This window comes from Motacilla alba, chromosome 7 (assembly GCF_015832195.1).
Source record: "Motacilla alba alba isolate MOTALB_02 chromosome 7, Motacilla_alba_V1.0_pri, whole genome shotgun sequence".
In the NCBI taxonomy this organism is placed as follows: domain Eukaryota; kingdom Metazoa; phylum Chordata; class Aves; order Passeriformes; family Motacillidae; genus Motacilla; species Motacilla alba.
The window spans coordinates 11068891-11091270 of NC_052022.1; the positions used below are offsets into that span (position 1 = coordinate 11068891).

At 42.0% G+C, this 22380-nt stretch overlaps 1 protein-coding gene across 8 annotated transcripts in view; it reads left to right on the forward strand.

Moving 5' to 3' along the window:
• Positions 1-22380, forward strand: part of SEMA5B (semaphorin 5B) — a 267620-nt gene that overhangs the window by 203213 nt on the left and 42027 nt on the right. For all 8 annotated transcript variants that reach the window (XM_038143564.1, XM_038143565.1, XM_038143560.1 and 5 more), the window contains 4 exons: positions 617-752; positions 4102-4309; positions 6416-6623; positions 20845-20962. In XM_038143564.1, the coding sequence (XP_037999492.1) occupies positions 617-752; positions 4102-4309; positions 6416-6623; positions 20845-20962 (670 nt within the window). The remainder of the gene's footprint in view (positions 1-616; positions 753-4101; positions 4310-6415; positions 6624-20844; positions 20963-22380) is intronic.

The window sequence follows — 22380 nt, forward strand, 5'->3', positions numbered from 1 at the left end:
CCCCAGACAGATCCTGTTCCCACCTGGGAACACACAGAAGTGAACTGTGGTCATTGAAAACAGAGGTTTTCATGAATTAGCAAGACCGTTTTGCATGCTGAGCTGCTGTCAGAACCAGCTGGTTTGTCACTGTCACCTTTTCCCTTCCACTGCATGTATATAAATATAATACTCGGTGATATGTTTTATAGCTGAAGATTTCAGGAACCTATAGAAACACAATTTCACCTTGAGAAACAACAAGAGATTAAAAATTAGCTTGTTTATAATCAATAAAGGTAGATGGGTTGTTAAAAAAAATAGAAGTAAAACCAGACACAAATAATCCATGCAAATTAAACTGTATTCACCTTTCTTGTCAGAACTGCTTCCATGGCCCTTAAATCTCTGACATTTTAAAACCAAACTTTAAATTCATTCTCAAACTTGTCACGCAAGTCATCTGCATTTTACAGTTTATTTATTTATTTATTTATACTCCCTGTGAGATTGGTATCACTGTACATCTACCTAGCAATTTACATGTATTTTATTTGAGTGGAGTTTGATGTCTGTTATGATGAAAATGTCAATGTTCTAATGATTAAATTGATTTTTTTCCCCTCCCCTTTTCCAGAAACAGCATAGCTGCCTCAGCAGTGTGTGCCTTCAATCTGAGTGCCATTACTCAGGCGTTTAATGGCCCCTTCCGCTACCAAGAAAACCCAAGATCAGCCTGGCTGCCAACATTAAACCCCATCCCCAATTTCCAGGTACTGCTGTTGCCCTCCAGTGTCCTGCAGTCCCTTTGATGTTCTGTCACTTCAGTGGGTTGATCTGTGTAGGGCTCATTTTTGCAGGTAGACCCACAATACAGATAAATTGTATTTCTCCACATTTCTGAGTGTTTTAGTCTGTGGAGCTCCTTGTGACAGAATTCACGGCAAAAATTGAATGGTTGAAGGAATAATAAGAATGTTCTGGGCTTTTTATAATAACAAATGATTTAAATTTCTATTGCACTTATCACTGACACACGTTCTCTGAGGACGTGACTCTCACAAGAGGACATAAGGCATGTCCCTACTAGAACTGGGAAGGACTGAAAGCTGTAGCTGGACAAAGTCAAACTAGAATGGAGACAATCTATATTTTTTAAACAAGAAAGGTAATTAACCACTGTGACTCTGCAAGGAAGTGATGAATTTTCCATCACTTGATAGCACCCCTAAGGCTACCAGTGCTTCAGTGGAAGATGAATGACTTTCTAACACATGGTAGCTCAGCCAGAAGCCATGGACATGTTGCCACAGTGACTGGTGGAAGGGGACGCATGAGGATTGCCACAGGGGTTCCTTCTCCATTTAAAAATCTTTGAGTTTATGAATGAGCAACTTTCCAGGATTATCAGTTAAAGCAATTTTGAAAATTATAAAACATCATCAGTTGCTTTATCCCCAGATCCAGTCGGTGTGGGGCAGAGTATGTTTATGACAGCCCTGAGTCTTCTGGAGCATGAGCCCATTTTACAGCTCAGCTCCTTCCCAGCAGGGGAATCCTGGAGAGGATGGACTTGTCTTCATGTCCTTGCTTCCCCATGGCAAATCCTTTCAGCCCGATTTTCTGAATCTGGCGCTCCTTTATTATGGCAAATGTGCTGAGGCTGCCTGCAAGTGCCATCTGCCTTCAAACTGGTGATGTCAAGGGCCTTCCAAAAAGAACTCTACAGTCGCCTGAAATCACAGCAAGAGCAGATGGGAGACAGGTCTCTGCTGCAGGCAGGGACAGCCTTGTCTTCCTTCTGAGGAACTTGATTTCTTCTCCTGAATTCCCTCTTGGCACCTGACTGAGGGCTCCTGCCCATATGAGGTGGGACAGGCTTGGCCTCTTGATCACCCTCTCAGTTTGGTGCACTCAAAACCAAGAAACCAAGCCCTGCTGAAGGTCCAGCCATGCCAAACATAGCCAGGTTTTTGTTGTTGTTCTTGGTTTGTTTGTTTGTTTTTTAATTTAAAGGGAATATTAAGGCAAACTGAGAATCAAGGACTTTCTGTCCCCTGAGACTAACCCAGAAGGAATAGTAAAGGACTTTGGAAGGCATTTCTATGTAGAGAAAAGTATCAGATAAAATGTGGAGTGTAAAGATTGCAGCAGCAAAATGAAAGAAAAGGGTCAGAGGAAAATAAGGAAAAGAAAAAGAGGTATGTGGTAGACAAAAGGAAGATTGGAAGAAGAGATTAAGATGCTTTTCAAGTACAGAAGGAACAAGAGGTCAGTGAGGAGCCTTAAGGAGATGACAAGGGTAATTTAGTGACAGAAGAGGCAGATATTGCAAAAACATTAAATTAATTTTTGTGCCTCAGTGTTCACAAAGAAAGATGAGGGAAGCATGCCAGAATTTTTTTTCTTGCAGAGAGGAAGGAGAAATACTGAAGGATGCAGAGGACCAAGACAGTACAGATAATCAGGAAATTAGAACAAAACAACATTAAACCAAATCAGAGGGATGCTGCGTCAGCACATGAGCTGCCAATAGACCAAAAGAATTATTTGTGACTTGCTGAGAACAGAAAACAAAACCAACAATGACATTCCTGCCACTGTGACTCCTTTTAGGTGATGCTTTAGAAGGGAAAGTGAATGGGGAGAAAAGTATCCAAAGGAAGACAGTGGTGTGAACCAGAAGGAGCACAGGATACAACAAAAGAGAGAGATCTAAGAACTCTTTAGAATGTGGGATGAGTCATGAACTAAAAAACCACCACTGCAATAGAAAAAACCATTAAAACCCACCTGAGGACACATAAAAACCCCACTGAAGCTTCCTTAGTCCGTCTATTCAGGAAGATGCTTAAATTAATTAAAAAGTGACCATGTTCATAGGTTGTGAGAATTAACATAACTGTTCTCCCGGTTCACACAACCTCTATACTATTGTAAAGCTTAGTACACCAGCCATTGGAATCCATATTTACTGTGTGAATGTGTGTTAAATCCCTGACAACTCATTTTAGCACGTAGTAGGAGAAGGGCTGCGTGGAGCACCCAGGAGAGGCGGTGATACCACCAAGAGTTGCTGCGATGTGTATGGAGAGTGTGCACATGGGAAATTTGTACACTGCAGCTCAACTGCTGTAAATCAGCATCCTCATTCTCAGTATTCTGACTTTTCTTCGAGGAAAGCCTAAACACCTAGATCCATAATGAAGAGAGAGAAATGTGTGGGATTTTATTTCTAGTGAAATTGCTCAGATGTGAGTTTCATTTAGTGACTAGTGAAGTTGTTCATAGCCTGAGTATGGGACTTGGCAGGATTTAGTTGTACCACTGTCTCCCATGGTCTTGGGTAGATAAATAACCAGTCACCCTGCTGTCTTTTGGAGTGATACATTTTCTGCCCTCCATGCATGATACTGTGGGGAAGAGTGAGATCCAGCCCCAGCAACTGACATGGACCAAAAAACTAGCACTGGCTTTTGAAAATATTGAGTTCTAGAGATTAATCTAAGATGGAAACTCAGGCCTTAAAATGCATTATCCATCTGGTAGGACTTACACTGTTTAAAAGACACAAGATGAGCTCTTTTTCTCCCCAGTTCTTGCTGTACAAGGGAATTGAGTCCTGTTTCAGTGCCTCCCTTGGTGCTGGAGGATGGGTAGTCATGACTTGATCTGCTATTTGCTGTCAGGACAGAAGGGTGTGGGAGGAGGGGAGCTTGTTGTTAACCTGCCTTGCTTCAGATGCAGCTGGCAGGGCCTGTCCAGAGGGGAACACATCAAAGACAAGGAATGTGGCAACCTTTAAATGTTTCTACAGCTAGTTTTAATTCTTTCTTTTTCTCTACGGTTTGTTGAAGGCTTTTGCCCTTCTGCTGTGCTGGTAGAGGGTATCACAATGCAATGAAACTCCACTCCAAATTGCTGGTCAGTGGACCCCCTAGGAGAAAAGTTTTCATAGAGTGCGCTACAGGCCAAATCTAGGCTAAGGACCCATGATCAGGCTACATGCCTGATCCTGTGACCCTCACACAGACCCACCTCCCCAGGAAATCAACAGGACATGGCTTTCCATGCTGGGCTGGGTAGAAGATGCACTGTCTGAAATTCAGTCTCTGTATTTAGTGTGGGACACTGAACGATGACAGCCCTAACGAGAACCTGACGGAGAGAGTCCTGCAGGACGCGCAGCGCCTGTTCCTGATGAATGACGTGGTGCAGCCAGTGACTGTGGATCCCTACGTGACTCAGGACAGCATTCGATTTTCCAAACTGGTGGTTGATATTGTTCAGGGGAAGGATACTCTCTACCATGTCATGTATATTGGAACAGGTAAGAGTGTGAGGGCTTCAAACAGTTCCTGCTGATTGCTTGTAGACCTAGCAGCCCTGGGAGCCCAGTTTTCAAGTCCTTACACAGTTGTCATTCAATGTGATTTTGGTACAAAACTGCATGGTAGTTGTTTGCCTGAGTAAATTAAAAGCAGGATGGAGGACTTGAGGCAGAGTCCCAAGTGATCAGACTATAAATCTCCATTGTGTTTAAAAAGAACAATAACATTTTTCTCCCCCTTATAAAAACACGTTTCAACTAATCAGGCTAATAAATAACAGGGGGAAAGAGCAGAGGTGGCTGGAATGCTCATGTGGTTTCATGCATGTCAGTTGCCTCTCAGTGCTATGACAGACCCATCTCTGAATAAGCAATAATAAGGCATAACCTCCAGGCTTGCCCAGGGATTTAATTGTGTCTTTCTTTGCACTTTCATGGCCCTACTGGTGTATGGCTCCCAGTCTTTTGGGAATGGGCATGCACTGAAGGTTAAGACAGATAGGGAAGCTGAGTGATTTTTTTGTGGGAGCATAGCAAGTCAGTAGTAGAATTAGGTGTATGATTTAGTCTCTTGATTTTGACTTCCATGCACTAATTAGCAGAACATGTTGCCTCTTCTGAAAAGCACAGGTATCTTGGATAAGTGAAAATGCTGAAGAAGGACAAAGTGTTATAAATGGTTGTCTTAGCCCATAGTCATACTAATGATAGAGGTTAAATTAAATAGTTGGATTAATCAGAGCATATGGCCAGCCTCATGGGTATAATGTTGTTATCCTCTGCAGCAGAAGCTTTGACTTTAGAATAAGATGGATTGCTTCCATAAATGTTCATTTAATCCCACATCTTAATGCAGAGTCATTGCCTTATTCTCATGTTTAGGAGAATGGACCTTCAGGACTGTGTCATAATTTATCTAACTTTTACCACCACTTATTTCAAGAGTGATCATCTTGGTTTAATATTTACATGTTCTAGCAACACTCCCAGTATGGGAACTCCATGAACATTTATTATGATGAGAAGACTGTACTTAAATGGAAATACAACATGGTTCTGCCAATATGATATCTTGATATTTAAAGTGAGGAGTCCAAGCTACAAAGCCTTACAGAAAGTTGGAATACTTCCTGCCTCATATCATTAGTGTAGAAAAATCCAATGCCATAACCTTAACTACTTATGTTTGCTTTATGGCCCTGGTTAGTGGTGGCTGAAGAGTAAGATCTGCTGAAAATGTTTAATGTTTAAACCTGTGAAATGCTTCAGAAGCAGCCCTGAGAACAAACTCAGTCCTGAGACTAACTGAGCCCAAACTTCAGTCTTGTTCCACTTGTAAGTGAAAGGGAAACTTCACATGGTGGCCAGCCCCAACATTATAAATTGCTGAGCTTTAGCACCAGTGCAGAAGTTACTGGAACAGAAAGATAAAGTTTCATGAACCATCCGGCTGACAGATCTCTTGAGGGTTTCAATGAAAAGTGGTGTGCATTAATCTCCCACAGCTTAGCAGACCTTGCAATTGTTTAGCTAAGAGCACTGTGAGAACAAACATGTATGTTTCTGTGTATGCACTCCTCATGCCCTAATATCCCCTTGTCAAGCTGGCTTCTTCCAGGAAGAGGATCAATTAGGTCTGTGACCCATGCAGTCATTATGGAGGCCTCAGAGATTTCCAGCAGGGCTGCTGCATCTGTTGTCATTTGTCATGACATCAAATCACACTGATCTGCTCCATAAACCAATAGAAATACAGACTCAAGGCCCCAGAAATGATTCTTGCCATCCTGGGTCACCTTGCTCTGTAACTCTCTGGTACCGGGACCAGACTCCTCTGCCTCAGTGCTCCAACTGGGAAAAACTGCCAGGTACTCACTGTCCAGATGGTTCACATCCTTCTGAATTCCCATTTAAGTGCATTTGCAGGTGGTTTCTGCTGAGGATTGTAACGATGTAGCTGGAGCTCTCTACCATGGGCAGCAGGTGACCCAGAACTAGGTTAAACCAGTTATGTAAAGATGACGTTAATATTTCCCTCTTTAGGCAGGTATGAAATGAAGACACTGCCTCCAAGACTTACTTGTGCCTTGTTTCTTGTTCTATTAGAGTATGGCACCATCTTGAAGGCCCTTTCTACCACTAACAGGAGTCTGAGGAGCTGTTATTTAGAGGAAATGCAAATCCTCCCTGATGGACAACAGGAAGCAATCAAGAGTCTCCAAATCCTACACAGCGACAGGTCACTCTTTGTAGGTCTAAATAATGGAGTGCTAAAAATTCCTTTGGAGAGATGCTCCATGTACAGAACAGAAGGGTAAGTGAATTTACAGCTCTAATATTTCCCTGCTGGAGTGCATCTCCTGACAGATAATACATAACAGAAGCAATGAGGATAAGCAATTTTTTTTTTTGTAAATGTTAATTAGTTCTCTTCAGAAATTAATCATATGTTTACCAAGTAAGGGTTTACAATATTTACTTCTGTTTTTGTTTTTTTTTTTTTTAACATCATATTATAGTGTTGCTTTTATTAAGTCCATGTGTTTTCCTGGTGGTTCTTCTTGGCAGTATGGCTGAGGGCTTTTGAATTTGGGTTGCAGCCAGCCTTTCCTTGCTTATCGGAGTGATCACCTCTCAAACATAGGATTAGGCAGGGCTGGGCTGTGTGGCAACTTGTTATTGCTTTTGGAAATCAATAGTTCATCTCAACTATGTGTGACACCTCCTACACCTGGATAGATTCTGTGCCTTGATTGTACCTTATAAAGGCAGTAGGAAAAATGACTTTTTCTAATTGTCTGCCTTGGCTCCAGAGCAGTTTTCCACACAGGACTGTAGAAGGCTTTTGTATCCAAATGGTGCCTCTCCATTTAAACAGGTGAAAGTGTAATAGCAACTATTTGAGACAGATGCTGAAATAACCTCTCTGCGTGCTGTGGGCATTCACGTGTTTACATCTCTTGAAAATACTTTCCCTTCTCCTCTCATGCTTTTGCCTTGTTTCTCTCTGTGAGAGTTTTGTGTGAAACTGATGTCCTCTGTGCTAGACAAGAGGAAGGATTTTGTTAGCAACATTTAAACAGATTCCTTCTTTCATGGCCTACTGCAAGATGTCCCTGTTCTCCTGCCAAAAAAAAAAAAAAAAACGGATATAGAAAATGTCACCATAACTTTATTTTCAAAAAGTAGAGTTTATCTATCAGCTTGTCTAAATCCACGTATGTCTAAAACAGATGGACACAAAAGTGTTTAGTAACAGAAAACCACAGCTGGAAAATGCCATCCTGTCCTCAGCCCTTAAAAGCAGAGATTTTAAAAGGTAGAACATAACAGCTGTCCTTTTCAGGCTGTCCTGTAGTCTCAGTCTGAGAATATTTATGTGTGTTTACATATATATGATCCAGTTTCAAGAGAAACTTTCCTTTCCTAATCTTGAGTTCAGCTTTCCAGTAATTTATAGATGCTGTCCTATTTTCAGCCTGCCCAAGTACTTTGTATAACACTTCCATTAAAATTCAAATGTTGGAGGTTTGCTGAATTGCCTTCAAATGGGGCAAGCAAGAAAAAAGAAGTGACTGGAGAGCAGACAGGTGGGTTGTCTTACAGGACCACCATATTTAGGTCCTGAAGGCTGCAGAGCACCCTTGTATAAGCTTGTCCCAGCAAAACAAAAACCTGTCCTCACAGAGGTTCCCTTGCCTGCTGGTGACCAAAAGCAACTGCAGTTTTATGCACTGTCTGGCACTGAATCCTGGCTGAAATTACTGGGAAGTTTGTGTACCAGTACTGTTTTTTTTTTTTTTTCTAAAACAAAATTCCTGGAGGCAATTTTGAGTGAAATGAGAAAACAGCCCAGTTTTTCAGGGTTGGGAGACTCAAATTTTGCCTCCATTGACTAGTTTCATGATAGAAATCAGCAAAACCCAGCCACTGGGCCACTGGGCAATAGCAAGGTACATGAGGTAGGGTCTCCTGATGGAGGGGTGTGATGTGGGAGGCCAGAATTTGCTGAATTTGGGTGCTGACCATTTAGTGTTCTTGTGTACATTGCAAACCATCCTTTGCCCTGTTGGTGAGTCTTGTGGAAGGATTGTGCATTTGGAAAAAGGAAGGAAAAAATAAAATGTAGGAAAGCCAAGAAATTCCATCATTTATTTATTTGTTTGAGAGAATGTTTATGATATTATTATTACGTTTTAGACTAAGAGTTTTCTCTTTGTTGTTGTTCTTGTTGTTGTTGTTGTTTGGTCGGTTTTTTGGGGGGTTTTGGGGGGGGGGTTTGTGTGGTTTTTTTTTGTCTAGGAAATTTTCAACTGCAATTTTTTTCAGCTGCAAGTGTTGGAACCCTTCCTCCCCTTAGCATCCTGGCTGTGTAGGTGATAAGTCAATTTGACCTCCTTTGTATTTCTTTCAATCCTGAACAGTATCAAGAAGGATATTTTAATTTCCTCCAGTGCATTCCACCTGGCACTTCTCCTGGGCTGTGATTTATTGCTTATTGTTGTGTCTATATTTAATACACGCCAATATTCAGCCACTATGGGAAGAAGGGCTCCCGCCCCACAACAATCCCTGCTTACTTTTTTTTGTTGTGCTGTGACTTCGTGACTGGCCTCCTTGAAAAGCTCTGGTTTCAGCAGCTTTTATAATGTAATTGTTTTTGGTGGGGCGGCTTGGGAAGCTTGGAGGTGATGGAGAGAATTTGTGCCTGCCAGGCAGGAATACCACATTGTTTGTTGTAGGCTCTGCCTTCTCTTATCAGGAGACTTTTCAGCCTTTTAGACCCTGGGGGCTGATGTGGGTTTATGATTGCTGATACAGAGCTGTTGCTTTCAACCTGCCTTCCTCCTCCTCCTCCCTGGAACAGGCAATGGAATCGAGAGAAAATTGACCCTAGCATTGATCCTGACCAGCGATCTTTGCTGCTGTGCTGCTTTAAAACCTCGGGGCTTGCTACCGAGGCTCAGAATTGGGGCAGAGGGAAAAACAGCAGCAAACTGAGGAGATAGAAAGGGATAAGGACTTCTGCCATTTCCTTTACTGTTTGTTTATTGACACGGCACCAATTTAATCTCTTAAATGGTGACCAGTAACTCAGCCCCGTGCCTTGATGTAGTGGGTGTCTGAGCAGTGTTTTGTGTGTGCCCACTGGCCTGTCTCAGTCTGTCTTTTCAGAACAGCCACTCTTAGCAACAGGGCAACAGGAAGACATCTGTAATGTCAGCTGCCCAAATTTACAGGCTGGACTTGGCTGCAGGTACCTTCCCTTGTGTGTGTGTGTTCCTGGTGTTTGTCTTTCCTGCTCTCTTGAGTGCTGCCATTCCCCACTCACTGGAGACTCTTGGGAAGATGTCCAACATGAGCAAAACCTACAAGCCCTTTGAATATGCAGAATGTTTTAAAGGTTGCTTTGCTGGGTGGTAGTTTGGCTGTGCTTGCTGCTGAATTTTGCATGGCTTTGAAATCTTCGTAACTTCTCTGCAATTTTCAAATGAGCTGTGATTTTTTTACTTCAAGTTGCCCCCAAGCTTTGGTGAGGAATATTTGAAGAACCAGTACTGCAGCCTTATCACTGACACCACTGTATCTTTAGAATGTGTCTGAACAAAATCCCAAATCTGAATTTCAGAGCTGAGGGCCTCAGATCTGCAGCGTTATTTTCAGGTGGGATGTATCTGTAAGGCGTAGTTTAGTAATTTTTTCAAAGGCTGAGGTGCAGTTATGCATTTTTAGAATTGCAGTCAGACAGATAGGAAAATGAAGCTGGTTGTTACAAGGAATAGTTTATGATCCCCTTCTGTTGACTCTTTGCAGCATCAGAACCATGGGCCTCTGAGCACACGGAAACCCTGAGGTGGGCCAAGGATTTTGATTGCACATTTAAATGAGGAAAAGAAGATGTTCGGAAATAAGACCAAACAGTCTCTTGAATAAGCACCCCTTTTCCTTTCCCTGTCCTGAGCAGTTTATTTTAATGCATTTTATTTTGATATTCATTCCTTCCTCTTTCTCCTTCCATAATTTTTTCTGCATAAAACTTGCAGTTAATGTGATGCAGGTTGCAGTTTTGGATGTACAGCATGGTTCTGGGGATAGTTTGGCTTGCCTGTGCTCTCCCCGCTGTGCTGTGGGCATCTCCCAGGTTGTGGCAGTGCCACCTCAGGTTACCTTCATGCCAGCATGGATCCTCCTGCTTCCAGATCCAGGTCCTCTTGCATGCAGCTATGACATGCTCTTACCTGAACCCTTGCCTGCTTTTTGACCCCATTGCAGGAATTTGCTCTTGAGTGATGGTGAGTTTTTGCCTTTTTACTTGGCCTAAATTCTTCCAAACATCCCCTCCAGCCATGACACTTAATGTAAAGCTGGCAGAAATGACTCAACTGACAAGGACTCTTACTTGCTGACTTGATATCTGTGAGAGAAGCACAGCTCACCTCTAAATAGCTCTGGGCCAGTGATCAGACAAACTAAGTACATATAGGTGAGTAACTCTTGAAATGGCTCCAGGGAGTTTTTGGAAGAAAGCAACTACACTAAAGAAGCAACTACACTAAAGAAGCAACTTTTGGTCAGCAACTACACTAAAGAAGCAGAAGTTTTTTGCCCTCTTTGTCTCTCTCCAAAGTGGAACTGTAGCTCCAAGCACAATCACTGTACCGCCCCTACCTTTGAGGGGTTTGAGATATCACATGGAGCATTGCTTTGGAGTTTAATGTTACGTTCTTCTTTTTTTTCTTCCAAGTCTTATATGATACAAAATCCTCTGTAACAAAGGAGTGAAGCACTTAAATGTAGGATTCTAAAACCTGAATTACAGGATTACCATATTTCAGGACTAAAGCTATTGGGGAATTTGTTTGGAGAAATAACATAGTCTGGGAAGAGGTATAAAAATTTTCCAGTTTGGGGGAAGGATTTAATTGAGTACAGGCTGGAAATCCTCTGACTTATTAATCAGAATGATGAGAGTTCCTTGAAGGACAAATAATGAACTACTGCTGGGTAAAAAGAAAAATGTTTAAAAAGGTAGGGGAGGGAACAACAGGGACACTTGCTCAGTGGAGCCCAGCATCCAGCAGATCGCTGAGGTAACACTGATGGCCAGATTGTTCATCAAAGATCTTGAAAATCCAACACCTTTTTCTTAGCTGAGACTGTTGAAAATCTGGCTGAGATTTTGTTTTGAAGATCTTCTGCCTGAGAGTTTAAAAAAATATTCAGCACATTGAATATCCGTTTAAAAATAGAGGCAAAAGGAAAGGTAACAGACTACAAAAATGTTGTGATAAAGCTTAATCATTAATTTCCATCTGTTCTGGCTGATATGGCCTCTCCACAATTAAGGGAATTAGCTAATTATTGTATCACCAATAATGCTGAAAAGCTTTGGAAGACTTCATAGGCAGAAAGGAGAGTGCTCAACCCAATGTTTTGTCATCCACAGTATCCAATAATACATCAGAATAAATCACTAAACATCTGGTTTGACATTCTGGTTGCATTTAAGAAAATAGCGAGACTCCCACTGACAGAGAATGAAGACATCAAACAGAACCATGATCACTAAAGTTCTTGGAAAGAATGAAGTTTGTAGATGAAATGGATCTGTGTTCTTTAAATAGAAGTACAAAATTATACCATTTTCTCTATCCTGACAACACATTTGCATCTGCTGTAGCAGGCAATTACTCCCATTTTCTTTAATGTAGCTGTTTATATATGTAAAGTTAAGCGCATCCATACTGTTTGCAGGATATGGACCTCTAAGGTTTGAAGGGATGGTAAGGTCTAAGGAACGTGGCTTTCAGAATAGCAAAGAGCTTCACTTGAATGGTCTGGGAAAGGGATGTGTCTGAAATTGGAAATAAAAAGCAGACAAGGATAAGCAGTAAAGTAGTGAGCTGGGGCATGTTTCCTGTAAGATGCCAGATAGATTGGTTTTCAGTTTCATCTTATTTGACATTATCTTTAATGGCATGGAAGAAAGAAAATAGCATACTTTGTAGATGGCATTTAAGTATGAAGGAATCACAAATAACAGTGAGGAGAGAAAGGCAGTGCAGGGCCAGCAGGGAAAGCAGCAAGAGGCTGAGTTTGAGGAATAAGCCTGTGCTGAGATTTCTGGTGCATGTGTTGCTGAAAAAGAGAGAGGATACAAAATAGGAAGGGGCTCTGCTCCCAGCCAGAATTATTACAGTTTTTCTCATTTCTACTAAATGCTCAAACCAAAAACATGTAATATATTAATTTTAAGCAGCCTGTAGACTTTTAGGCTCACAGTTTTAGTTCTGAAGTCTGGAAGTGACCCTGAGTGAACAGAAGGGGAATTTAGCAGTAGCTGGAGTCCAGAGTAATACAATTGCTCAAACAGACTAAGGTCACTTCAGAAGAAGCCAAACAAAATCAGATGATTTCAGGACTCCCTTCCTTTTGTCTCCTTCCTATCATGACTAGGTTGCCAATTTGTTTTGGGTTTGCCAGGAGGGAGGACATAGGTTGAACATGCCAAGGCTTTTGTTTGCTCCCTATTTTTAAAGCATCCTGCCAACAGGACTTAGGAACAGTTTAGTGTATGGATTCTTTTACCTCTAGGAGGTTGGCTGTAGGCCAGCTCAGATCAATGCTGTCTAAAAGTCATTACCATCTGATGCCTGCTAGGTGGGCTGTGTGAAATTACTTTCAACACAGTGGCAACTGACAGGAAAGCATGTCGTTTTCTTGGAATATGTTATGTTAGAATGACATCAATGCTATTGTTATACAAACAAGATTAATAACTAAAGCTACCAGCAAGCCCCAGGGCAGATATCCATTGCATCTGTCAATTCTTGCCATTTGCTACTATTTTGTCATAAGATTTGTATTCTAGGCAATGGTCACATTCAGTAACGTGGCTCCTGATGAAAGGGTTTGCAGTCTTACTGCTGCTATGGCTGGTTTTCTTCTTGTCTCAAGCTTCAGGCAGAATTTGCAGGATAAAACACAAATGTGTCCAATGTTAATACTGAGTTAATGTATCGCTACAGATGCATCATTAAGTTTTTATCAGGAGATGTGCTGTTTTACCTGTTTGGGGAAGAGGAAGTATCTGGAGTCAGAGCAAATTTGATTTTGCTGGCTCAGTTTAAAACTGAAGTACATATAAATACATAAAATATGTATGGGTTATAGAAAAATGTAATATTGTACAGTCTGGCATATTCTATCAAAATACCAGGTATTGTAGAACTATTGGAACACTCCAGTCTGCAAGAGGTAAAGCTGGATTTCAAGAATATCCATTTACTTAAGCGATGCTCCCTTGTTAAAAAGAGGAATGAATATTGTTTGATGGTGTTATTATAATTACACTGGAAGAAGTACTGGAGAATATATAGCAGGACCATTTTGCCCCTTATACAGTTTTAAAATATCCCTGCATTAGAAGGCAGATGTTTTTGATCCTCAGGCTGTAATGGATGGTCTAATATTTATCTGACTTTTCCAAGATACATTAATCTACAAAGGCTCTATCCAGTTTAATCTGCATCTTGTTGAGCAAAAAATAATTACCCAGATCTTAACAAAATCCAACTTTCACAAAGGAGCTGCTTGAATATGGATTACTTTGTGCAGCCTAGGTGACAACTGTAGGCTATTTTCAGGTTTCTTTATCATCGTTCACACTGCTTTCTAAGTTTTCTGCCTTTGCATTTTTCTTTCCCATCCTAAGTTCCCATTTTAGTGTAACTTGTGTTCTAAAATCATCAGCATCTTGCAAAGGCTACATAAAGAACCTGTCTGCATCTCATGCAGTGGATTTACTCTTGCCTAAGCCACCCTTTGCCTGCCTCCACCCACACCACCAAACGACACCAATTTGCACAGAGAGGTCTCAGATCTGCAGCCACAGAGCAGAAGCACAGGAGCAGAGCACGTCTTAATGTGACAGCTGCCTCCAGACAGTGACTGACACAGGGCAGAGACAGGGAGTAACACTTGAGTGCACTGATCTGCCCAAGCTGCCTTTCCAAAAGGATGCCTGGTCCCCTCTGCCTCTTCCCATAAGGCAGCCCCGGGGAGCATGTTTTCTTAAGGCTCAAAAGCCTGCTGAGGCTTGGAAACGGTGGTGCTCTGCGACCCCGACAAACATGCCCTGCATTCAGGAATTCCTTCTGGTTATTCCTTTCATTAGGACTTCAATCGTATCTGAGTTTTCTTGTGGATGAATGATCCTGTCACTGGTAGTCAGAGACCCTCTGTACTTTTGTTTTTATTAGAGGTCAGTTTTGTTTGGCACAGTGACAAGAGTTTCTAGAAGTGTTCGTGAAGGAACACTCCTTTTTTTTTTTTTTTTTTACTAATCTGTTTTACTAATGTAAACATAAATCCAGATTTAATCAGAGATGGCATTAATCTTCATGTTTGAATAAATGGAATGTTGTTTCATTTCACAGCTTTAAAAATAAAAATAAATTCCTATCCAATAAAGAAGTCACTGTTGCTAGAATATGATGGAATGGGATGTCAGAAAGTAAGAAATGGAATAGTTGTGTAGCTTGTGCGAGGCCATAATCTATAAACCTCAATCGATTAAAGTGATATTGAAAATGGTAGGCCAGAAGGTGAACTCTAGCAAGAGTTTCCCTGATGTGGAAAAGAAAATGAGATGAAACTGCCTGAAAATCCTCTGTCTGTGCACTGCTTTTTTTTAATAAGTAACATGTGTTTGACTCATAAATGGACTTCAGTTTTAGAGGTTGCTTTACACTGTGGCTTTAATTTATGCATTCAAAACAAATCATGTGCAGAGCAGCAATCACTGATGCTAAGCATGTGTGGGTGATAAATGACACATACACATTTCAGCTTCTCTGCCTCTGCATCCAATATCACATGCCAAAACACCAAACCTTGTCTGTCCAGATTAACATCAACTGCACCCCTCATGGTGGTGGTACCTGTGAGCTGCAGTATGCTCTTCCCAAGCAGGGCCCTGCTCCACAAATAGCTCTGTGAATTCCTTCTGTAGCATGTGGCTACTGGTCTTGAGGAAAGGGCAGTAACATCTGGCACGGAATATGTTATATTCACCAACTGAGAAATGAAGCTACTACTTGACCAGCATCTGACTAAAGCAGCTCAGTTCCACTTGGCTTCTCTTCTCATGGGGAAAGATAATGAATTTGTACAGATCACTAACTCATTTCTGCAGTTTGAATTTTCGAAGGTATCAAAATTAGAGGGATTGTTAGAATGTCTGGTGCTTTTTTTCCCTTTACAATCTTATTTTCTTAAACCACAATCATCCTTTTGATTCTCGTTCTTCTCTTTTCACGCCATCTGGCTTTAGGGAAGACATAGGTCCACCCTTCCTTGCATGGGCTATTGAGGTTGTCAGTAATTATGATTCGGTTGGCTGGAAGCTAATATGGTTATTTGTTTAGCTCATCCCCTCTGCAGGTTGCTAGCAATGGGACAGTAAGCTAACCTTGTCATGAAATGCCTGTCTGCCAAACACAGCCACATGCTTGCAACTAACTCAGCTAAACCCCCTTTATTGCTTGCAAAGAGCTGTTCTCTTGCAGGTAACCATCCTAAGAGTGCAACAAACCAGCATGGAATTGGAATTCTGAGGTCTCATTGCCCAAAAAAGCAAGGGGCATTCCTGTACTGCCCATGCTCCTGAGATGCTGAGCATGGATGAAGCTTGCTCAGTGCCTTGCAGGATCAGGGTTGTAAATGTTTGCACTGCACCAGTGGATGTGCCTCTGATGGATTGCCTGGTGATGCCCATGGGGTCTAAAGAGCCAGGTACAGAGACAGTTCCTGTGTGTCCCTGACAAATGGGACTTCCACTGCAGGTTCCAAGCTCATGAGCGAAAATGCAGATCTGTCTCCCAGTGCAGTGATGGTTTTGTAAGCAAACACAGTTCAGGAAGGAACTTCTCGGCCTTTGGCTCTAGAGCATTGCCTCTGCACATCATCATGTCCTGCCATTCCATTCCTATTTGCTATTAATCATAAAAAAGAAGTGATAAAAAGTTAAATGAAAGAGAGGAAATGAAAACTGGGAGAGTAAGCACAACCTGGCAGATGAAAGGAGCAGAGTTATTCGTTGTAAATATTTTTAATTAGTTTTGTGGCTCTTGGTACAAAATGGCATTTTTATGTGTCTTCTGTCTGGTAGTGAGAATGGGAAGAGGCTACAGTAATTCTTTCTTTCCTTTGGTCTGTCAAAACCTAACCTCTTGGGTCTGGTTCCATTGATTTGATGATTCATTTTCAGTCTAAAGTTTTAACTTTCAGGGAAAAATGACCAAAAGATGAGATTGTCTAGACCTGGAGCAAATTAAAGTGGGAATGAAAAAATTTTAAATGCAGATGTTTAAGCTTTAATGAAGATTCTGAAAGAAGATGTCATTCAGGACATTACAAAAAAATGGATCTTGGGCAAGCATCAGCATACTGGAAGCAGAAGTCTTTTTACACAGCACACACCATTAGTGAAGGCTCAGCACACTGGGTGTCAAAGACCATATAAAAATTCTTTTGAGTCACAGGTAAGAGTTTCCATTGACTTTAGTGGGATATGGATAGTGTCCCTCTTGCAGAGTCTTAATCCTTTGTGTTATCCCCAATCACTGCTGTAGAAATTATTGCAGCAGCCAACAACAGGGAGGCTTACAGCTCCCAAACAGCAGGCAGCAGGTGAGCTCTTACAAGCAAGATCTTATTTTCATGCAAATGACCTTAGTAAGTGAGAATGAGGAACCAGAGAAAAAAACACCTTGAATAGGAGACACAAATGGAATTGTTTTTCAATTGAACTTCTCAGTGTATGCCTTTATGCCTCACACAAGACATTTATTGTGAGGCAATGAATTAAAATGAATCACTGTTGATAGTTATGCGCTATCAAAATAAATCCAGCCTCTTAGATATCTGTCAGGAGGTTCCGAGTCCTTACTGAATGTGAGGTTACTAATGGCCAGAGGGAAACAGGGCATGGGCCATGTGGTGCCATCACCATCATCTTACTTTCACAAGCATCCCAATTATAGGATTTCATTAACTAAGTCATTAGTAGTAAGAGAGTCAGTGTTAACCTGCTATGCTCAGGTAGTCTTCTGGGATAATGGGTTCCCTCTACCCCTGGGAATTGTGGTGGGAGACAACAGAATAGTGTCTCATTAGTTCCTTGAGTCATTCCTAGCCTGCTACTGAGGAGACTTAAGTGCAATGTTCCCTTTATGTACAATATAAAACTTGGGCAACTGAGCCAGTGGCAGAAGTCCCATTGCCTTTGAAACATCAGAATTTCTTTATTGTATGTAAACTCCTTTGTATCTTATTTCACAGTATTTACATGCTGCCTTGCAAGACTGCAGGCCCTGTGGCCTCTGTGAGATTTTTCAGCAGTATCATAATACAAAATGGTATTTACATGTAAACATTTCAATTTATTTTGTGTTATGAACACAGGGAAATGCTGTGATATCTTTGCATTTTCCACACCATGGTGCCTGATCTACTAAGAATGACAGTGTACTTCTGAAACATTTTGATTTGGGTATGCATGTATGCTTGCATATATTTGTCTTTTGGTATGTATTTGCTGATGTGGTTTTATCTTTTCATGACATAAACAGGGATATATATATATATATATATATTCTAAAGATACTGTTAGGATATAAATTATGGTGGCTTTTGAAGTGTTCACTGGAAGTATTTGCCAGAAATGTAATTTTCTTGCATTATATACATTGTAATGCTTTTCCTGCTTAAAAAAGGAAAAAATGGGCTAAGTTTTGTGTAAGTAAATACATTTCTCCTCACCCCTAAATGTATTGCTGTTGGCTGCTATAACAGGCTTCTCACCAGAGTTGAGGCAGATGAGTGTGCTGAGTCCTGAAGGGAGGCAGACAGCATAGCTATTTTGTTTTTAGATTTCAAATGGTTTTGAGGGCCTGCCATGAGATGACAAGTCTTGGGCTGTGATGGTTGTTAAATTACAGAGTGCGTGTTCTGACAGCCCAGTAGAGCCCAGGCTGGGTATAGGAACTTGTTACACACTGGATGCAGCTCACAGGGCTGGCTGCAGCTCCCAGCCAACAGGTGCCATGCCAGGCATTTCCCGGTGACCATCCCCAGGGCCTGCCATGCCAAGCACTTCCCACAGCCCATCACCATGGCCTGCCGTGCCAGCATTTCCCGGTGACCATCCCCAGGGCCTGCCATGCCAGGCACTTCCCAGAGCCCATCAGCAGGGCCCCTGGCAGCCGTGCAGCTCGGTTGCTGACGGCACATCAGCTGGGGGTCACAGCAGTGGCAGGGGAGCGTGAGCTGTGATTCAGTGAGAGCTCTGTGAGGGATCCAGAGCCGGCTGCTCCCGGCCAAGAGCAGCCCATCAGCTCCATGACATACATTATGGCAGTGCCAGCAGAGTGGTCAGTGCCTAGCTGGGCTATGCTGTAGCCTGCAGAGTGGCTGAGGGCTGCAGCACAGAACATATGGAGATTATTTCCTGAATTTATGCAGCACATGTTTTCCTATAAATTAAATTCAGAGAAAACGTGTATCATAATAGGGTGATGCTCGCAACAGCCTTCCCCGTTATGAATTACAATGACCTCTCTCAACTCGCTGGGTGCCCAGTGAAATGGCTTCATGCAATTGGAAACAATAGTGTATGTGGTGGCAGGGTCTGAAAGCCTGACCAAAAGGCTCTCTGAAGAAAAGCAGGGCCTTCCCCCCACCCCTCTCTCCACTGCTTCTCTTTTCCTACCTTTTAGAAACTGCCCAGTTTCCTCCTGAGGTGCCAAGTTGTCAGAGTGTGGGCAGATGCCCCAGGGTGTGCTCAGTACTGAACTGGGTGCTGCCCTTGCTGAGGGGCTGCTGCACAGCAGAGGCAGCTCTGGACGTGGCAGCAGCCCCCCTTCGTGGATGAGGGCGGCGCGGGTTGCCAAAACAGCAGGACAGGGGTCTTTAGCCAAAGAAATGAGCAAAGCAGCACATGTCCCTTCCGTGTCCTTGGACTGAGGATCCCAAGTCATTTTCTAGGTAAATATTTGATGTTCTGTTGCCTGAGGCTAGTGTAAAATCATCTTTGCCTTTTCCTTGGGTGTGCTGAAGCAACTGAAGGAAAAATACACTAGAGACAGTCATTGTAACTACCTTCCTAAAGCATGAAAAAGAAGTTTTGTTCCTTACAACTCTGTGTGTGAAATCTTTAGCAGAGGAAATGTAGGAATGCAGCAAACTGGAAACTCATAATTAAAATATAAATGTGTCTGTGTATAGATATATATAAAGCAATGGGTACCAGACATCAAAGCAATCTGGGGTTTGCTTTGGGACAAATCGCTGTGGAGTCAGTACAGACTAATAGAGTGTTCTCAGCTGTGTGTGAGGGACTTGCTTTTTCATTTGCAGCTGATTACAGGCTAATAGGATTTCAAAGATTTCTGGGAGGGAGCAGTTCACATCTCATTGCATTGGGGGGGGGGGAGTTTGATATTTCATTAATCATACTGATACCTTGCCTTAGAATACATTTTGTTACTCCCCTGTTTAGCTTCTCGAACTGAATCTTTCCCTCGGTCCCTTGCTGCTGTGTAATCGGCATTTTTCAAGTAATTTGGGATTTTTTTGAAAGATCTTATCAGCCTTTTGTGTGATAGAAAAGAATGGATCATAGGGATTAAAAATAGTGTTGTGAATATTTTTAGGTTTAGTCCTCTCTTTATCTTTCACTAATACATGCATGATGTGGCTTGTACCTTTATATTTTCCTAATGAAAATTAACAATTTGAAAGTAACTCATGGGAACGACCAATACAGCTGAATTTTATTGGTACAGATTACTTCTGTGACTGATCTTCACTGTTTAGTGGCAATAATAGCCCTAGATATTTTTGTTTAGCAGCTCACATGTTGGGAACACACACTTCGCCTGTAAATATGGATTCAGGAGGAAAATGAATACAGCAGTGTTCAAAGCAGCCAAAAGCTTAGAAATAATGTTCTGCTGTGACTTTTCCAAACTGACATCTTGATGCTGCGATTATAAATGAAACCATTGTTCCAGCAAAGACCAAGACTAATAGAAAGCCTTTATTACCAGTCCATTGGCTAATTCTGCTTGTCTAACCCCTTCAGATGGACACAGTGTCAGAAAACATAGTCACAGAGGTCGCTTTGTGTGAGATTTGGCCTGCTGTGTGATTACATGGAGGCTCAAAGATATCTCAATGACAAGTGTTCTTTGACTAAAATTTGTAAAGTCATTTTCTTTCCCTAGGCCTTGGAGAAAAGTGAAGTGATTTTTAATCTACAGCTTCTATGAGCAATATTTGCTTTGTGCCCTATCACCCTCCTATCCATTTTTCCCCCTTCCAAGCAGGTAAACCTCTGCTTAAAGAAATTGTTTCTTCTGCTGAGCCTCGGTGTGGTTGACAGCTGTCACATACAAGGACTGTACTTGAATACATGTCTTTAGAGCTAGACAGTCTTAAAGGGCTTTAATCTTTTGTCTTTACACATGCAGGGAATGCCTGGGAGCCAGAGACCCTTACTGTGGCTGGGATAGCAAGCAGAAGCGATGCACCACCATTGAGGACAGCTCCAACATGAGCCTCTGGACCCAAAATATTACTGAGTGCCCAGTAAGTTGAAGCAGTGGAAACATTTTGTATATACTGATGTGTGTATGTGTAGAAGGGAGAAGGGAAGGGGGATGGATATGTGGCAGCCTGAAGAGGTCTGGCTGTTCTAATCTGACTCCAGCAGACCTGAGACCAAATCTACATGATATTGCAAAGAGATGGCCTTTTTTCCTGGTCCTGGTCTCCAAGAGATGCAAATAGAAAATAAGTGTCTCTTCTTGAATCAGTTTGAATTGACTCTCCAGCTCCGTTCCCAGCCACCCACCCTTCTCTGATGACAATATCCAGTTCCTGGCTGTGATCCCCAGAAGCTGTCTGGCTGACTACAATTCCTGCTGCTTGAACTATACCTCCAAGATGGCTGGGAATGAAAAAGCAGTCTTGTTAAATAAATTGAGGGTGGAGGAGAAATTGTCATTAATGCTCATTGTTATTATCTAACGTCAATTAGCATGTTAATACTGCTAAGTCCAGAAGATAGGGAGAGAGGACTGGATGGGTTATAGCTTCAGTACGCTATTTCTGTCTGGAGGTGCTGGGATGTTTATTCCCCTTATCTTCCTTACTCTGAAGATATTTTCCCAGGAAATATTAGTCATTACTTCAATCCATCCTCAGCTTGGCAGGCTTGAGTTTTTCACTGCTGGATTCAGAGGCTTGTGTGTTTATAACCCTCCTGTGTTGAACTGGGATGCAGTGCTTCTTGATTGCCCATGCTGTTATCTCATCCTGCTTAATGCCTGTGTCTGTTGATAGGTGTGTGAGGTGTTAATCCTCTAGTTTGAACATGTCTGCTGTGGTGCACACTAGGGAACAAACTACTCCAGGTCATTGTTTCAAGGTCATAAAAATCCAGCACAGAATATTCAGGAGCTTTGGCTGTTCATGGGGTACGAGTTTTACATTTGTTTTAACATTCCACTGTAGATTATTTTCTGTGTAGATGCTCCTATTCTGTTAGGTATGTCAGCCTTGTGCTCTTTGAGTGACAGGCTGCCAAGCTGTTTAAAGTCCACATGCAAGTGCTTCCTTTTTCTTTAACCCCTGCCACTCACTGGAATGAATTCACACTGACATGGAGTGGGATGGCTCATTCAAACACCTGCATCAGCAATATCCAAGTATTTCCTTGTATTCAGTGCAGGACAAAGGTCATGGTCAACAGAAGCAAGGGTCTAGAACAGCATGTGCAGATGAGCGCTGAAAGGGAAGGGGAATGTAATGGCCCAATGCCAAACTTCATTCCTGCAAAAGACCTGTCTGTGAGTTTAGCTGGATGAGTTATTCTCATAAGAAGTCCTGGCTTTTCCCACCCTACTTTTCTGGGCTGAGCACCAGCCACTCAGCTGTGCTGGTACAGCTGTATGTGAGATCACAGTCAAGTGTGAAATGGTGTAGATTAAAAGCACCCCTCCCAA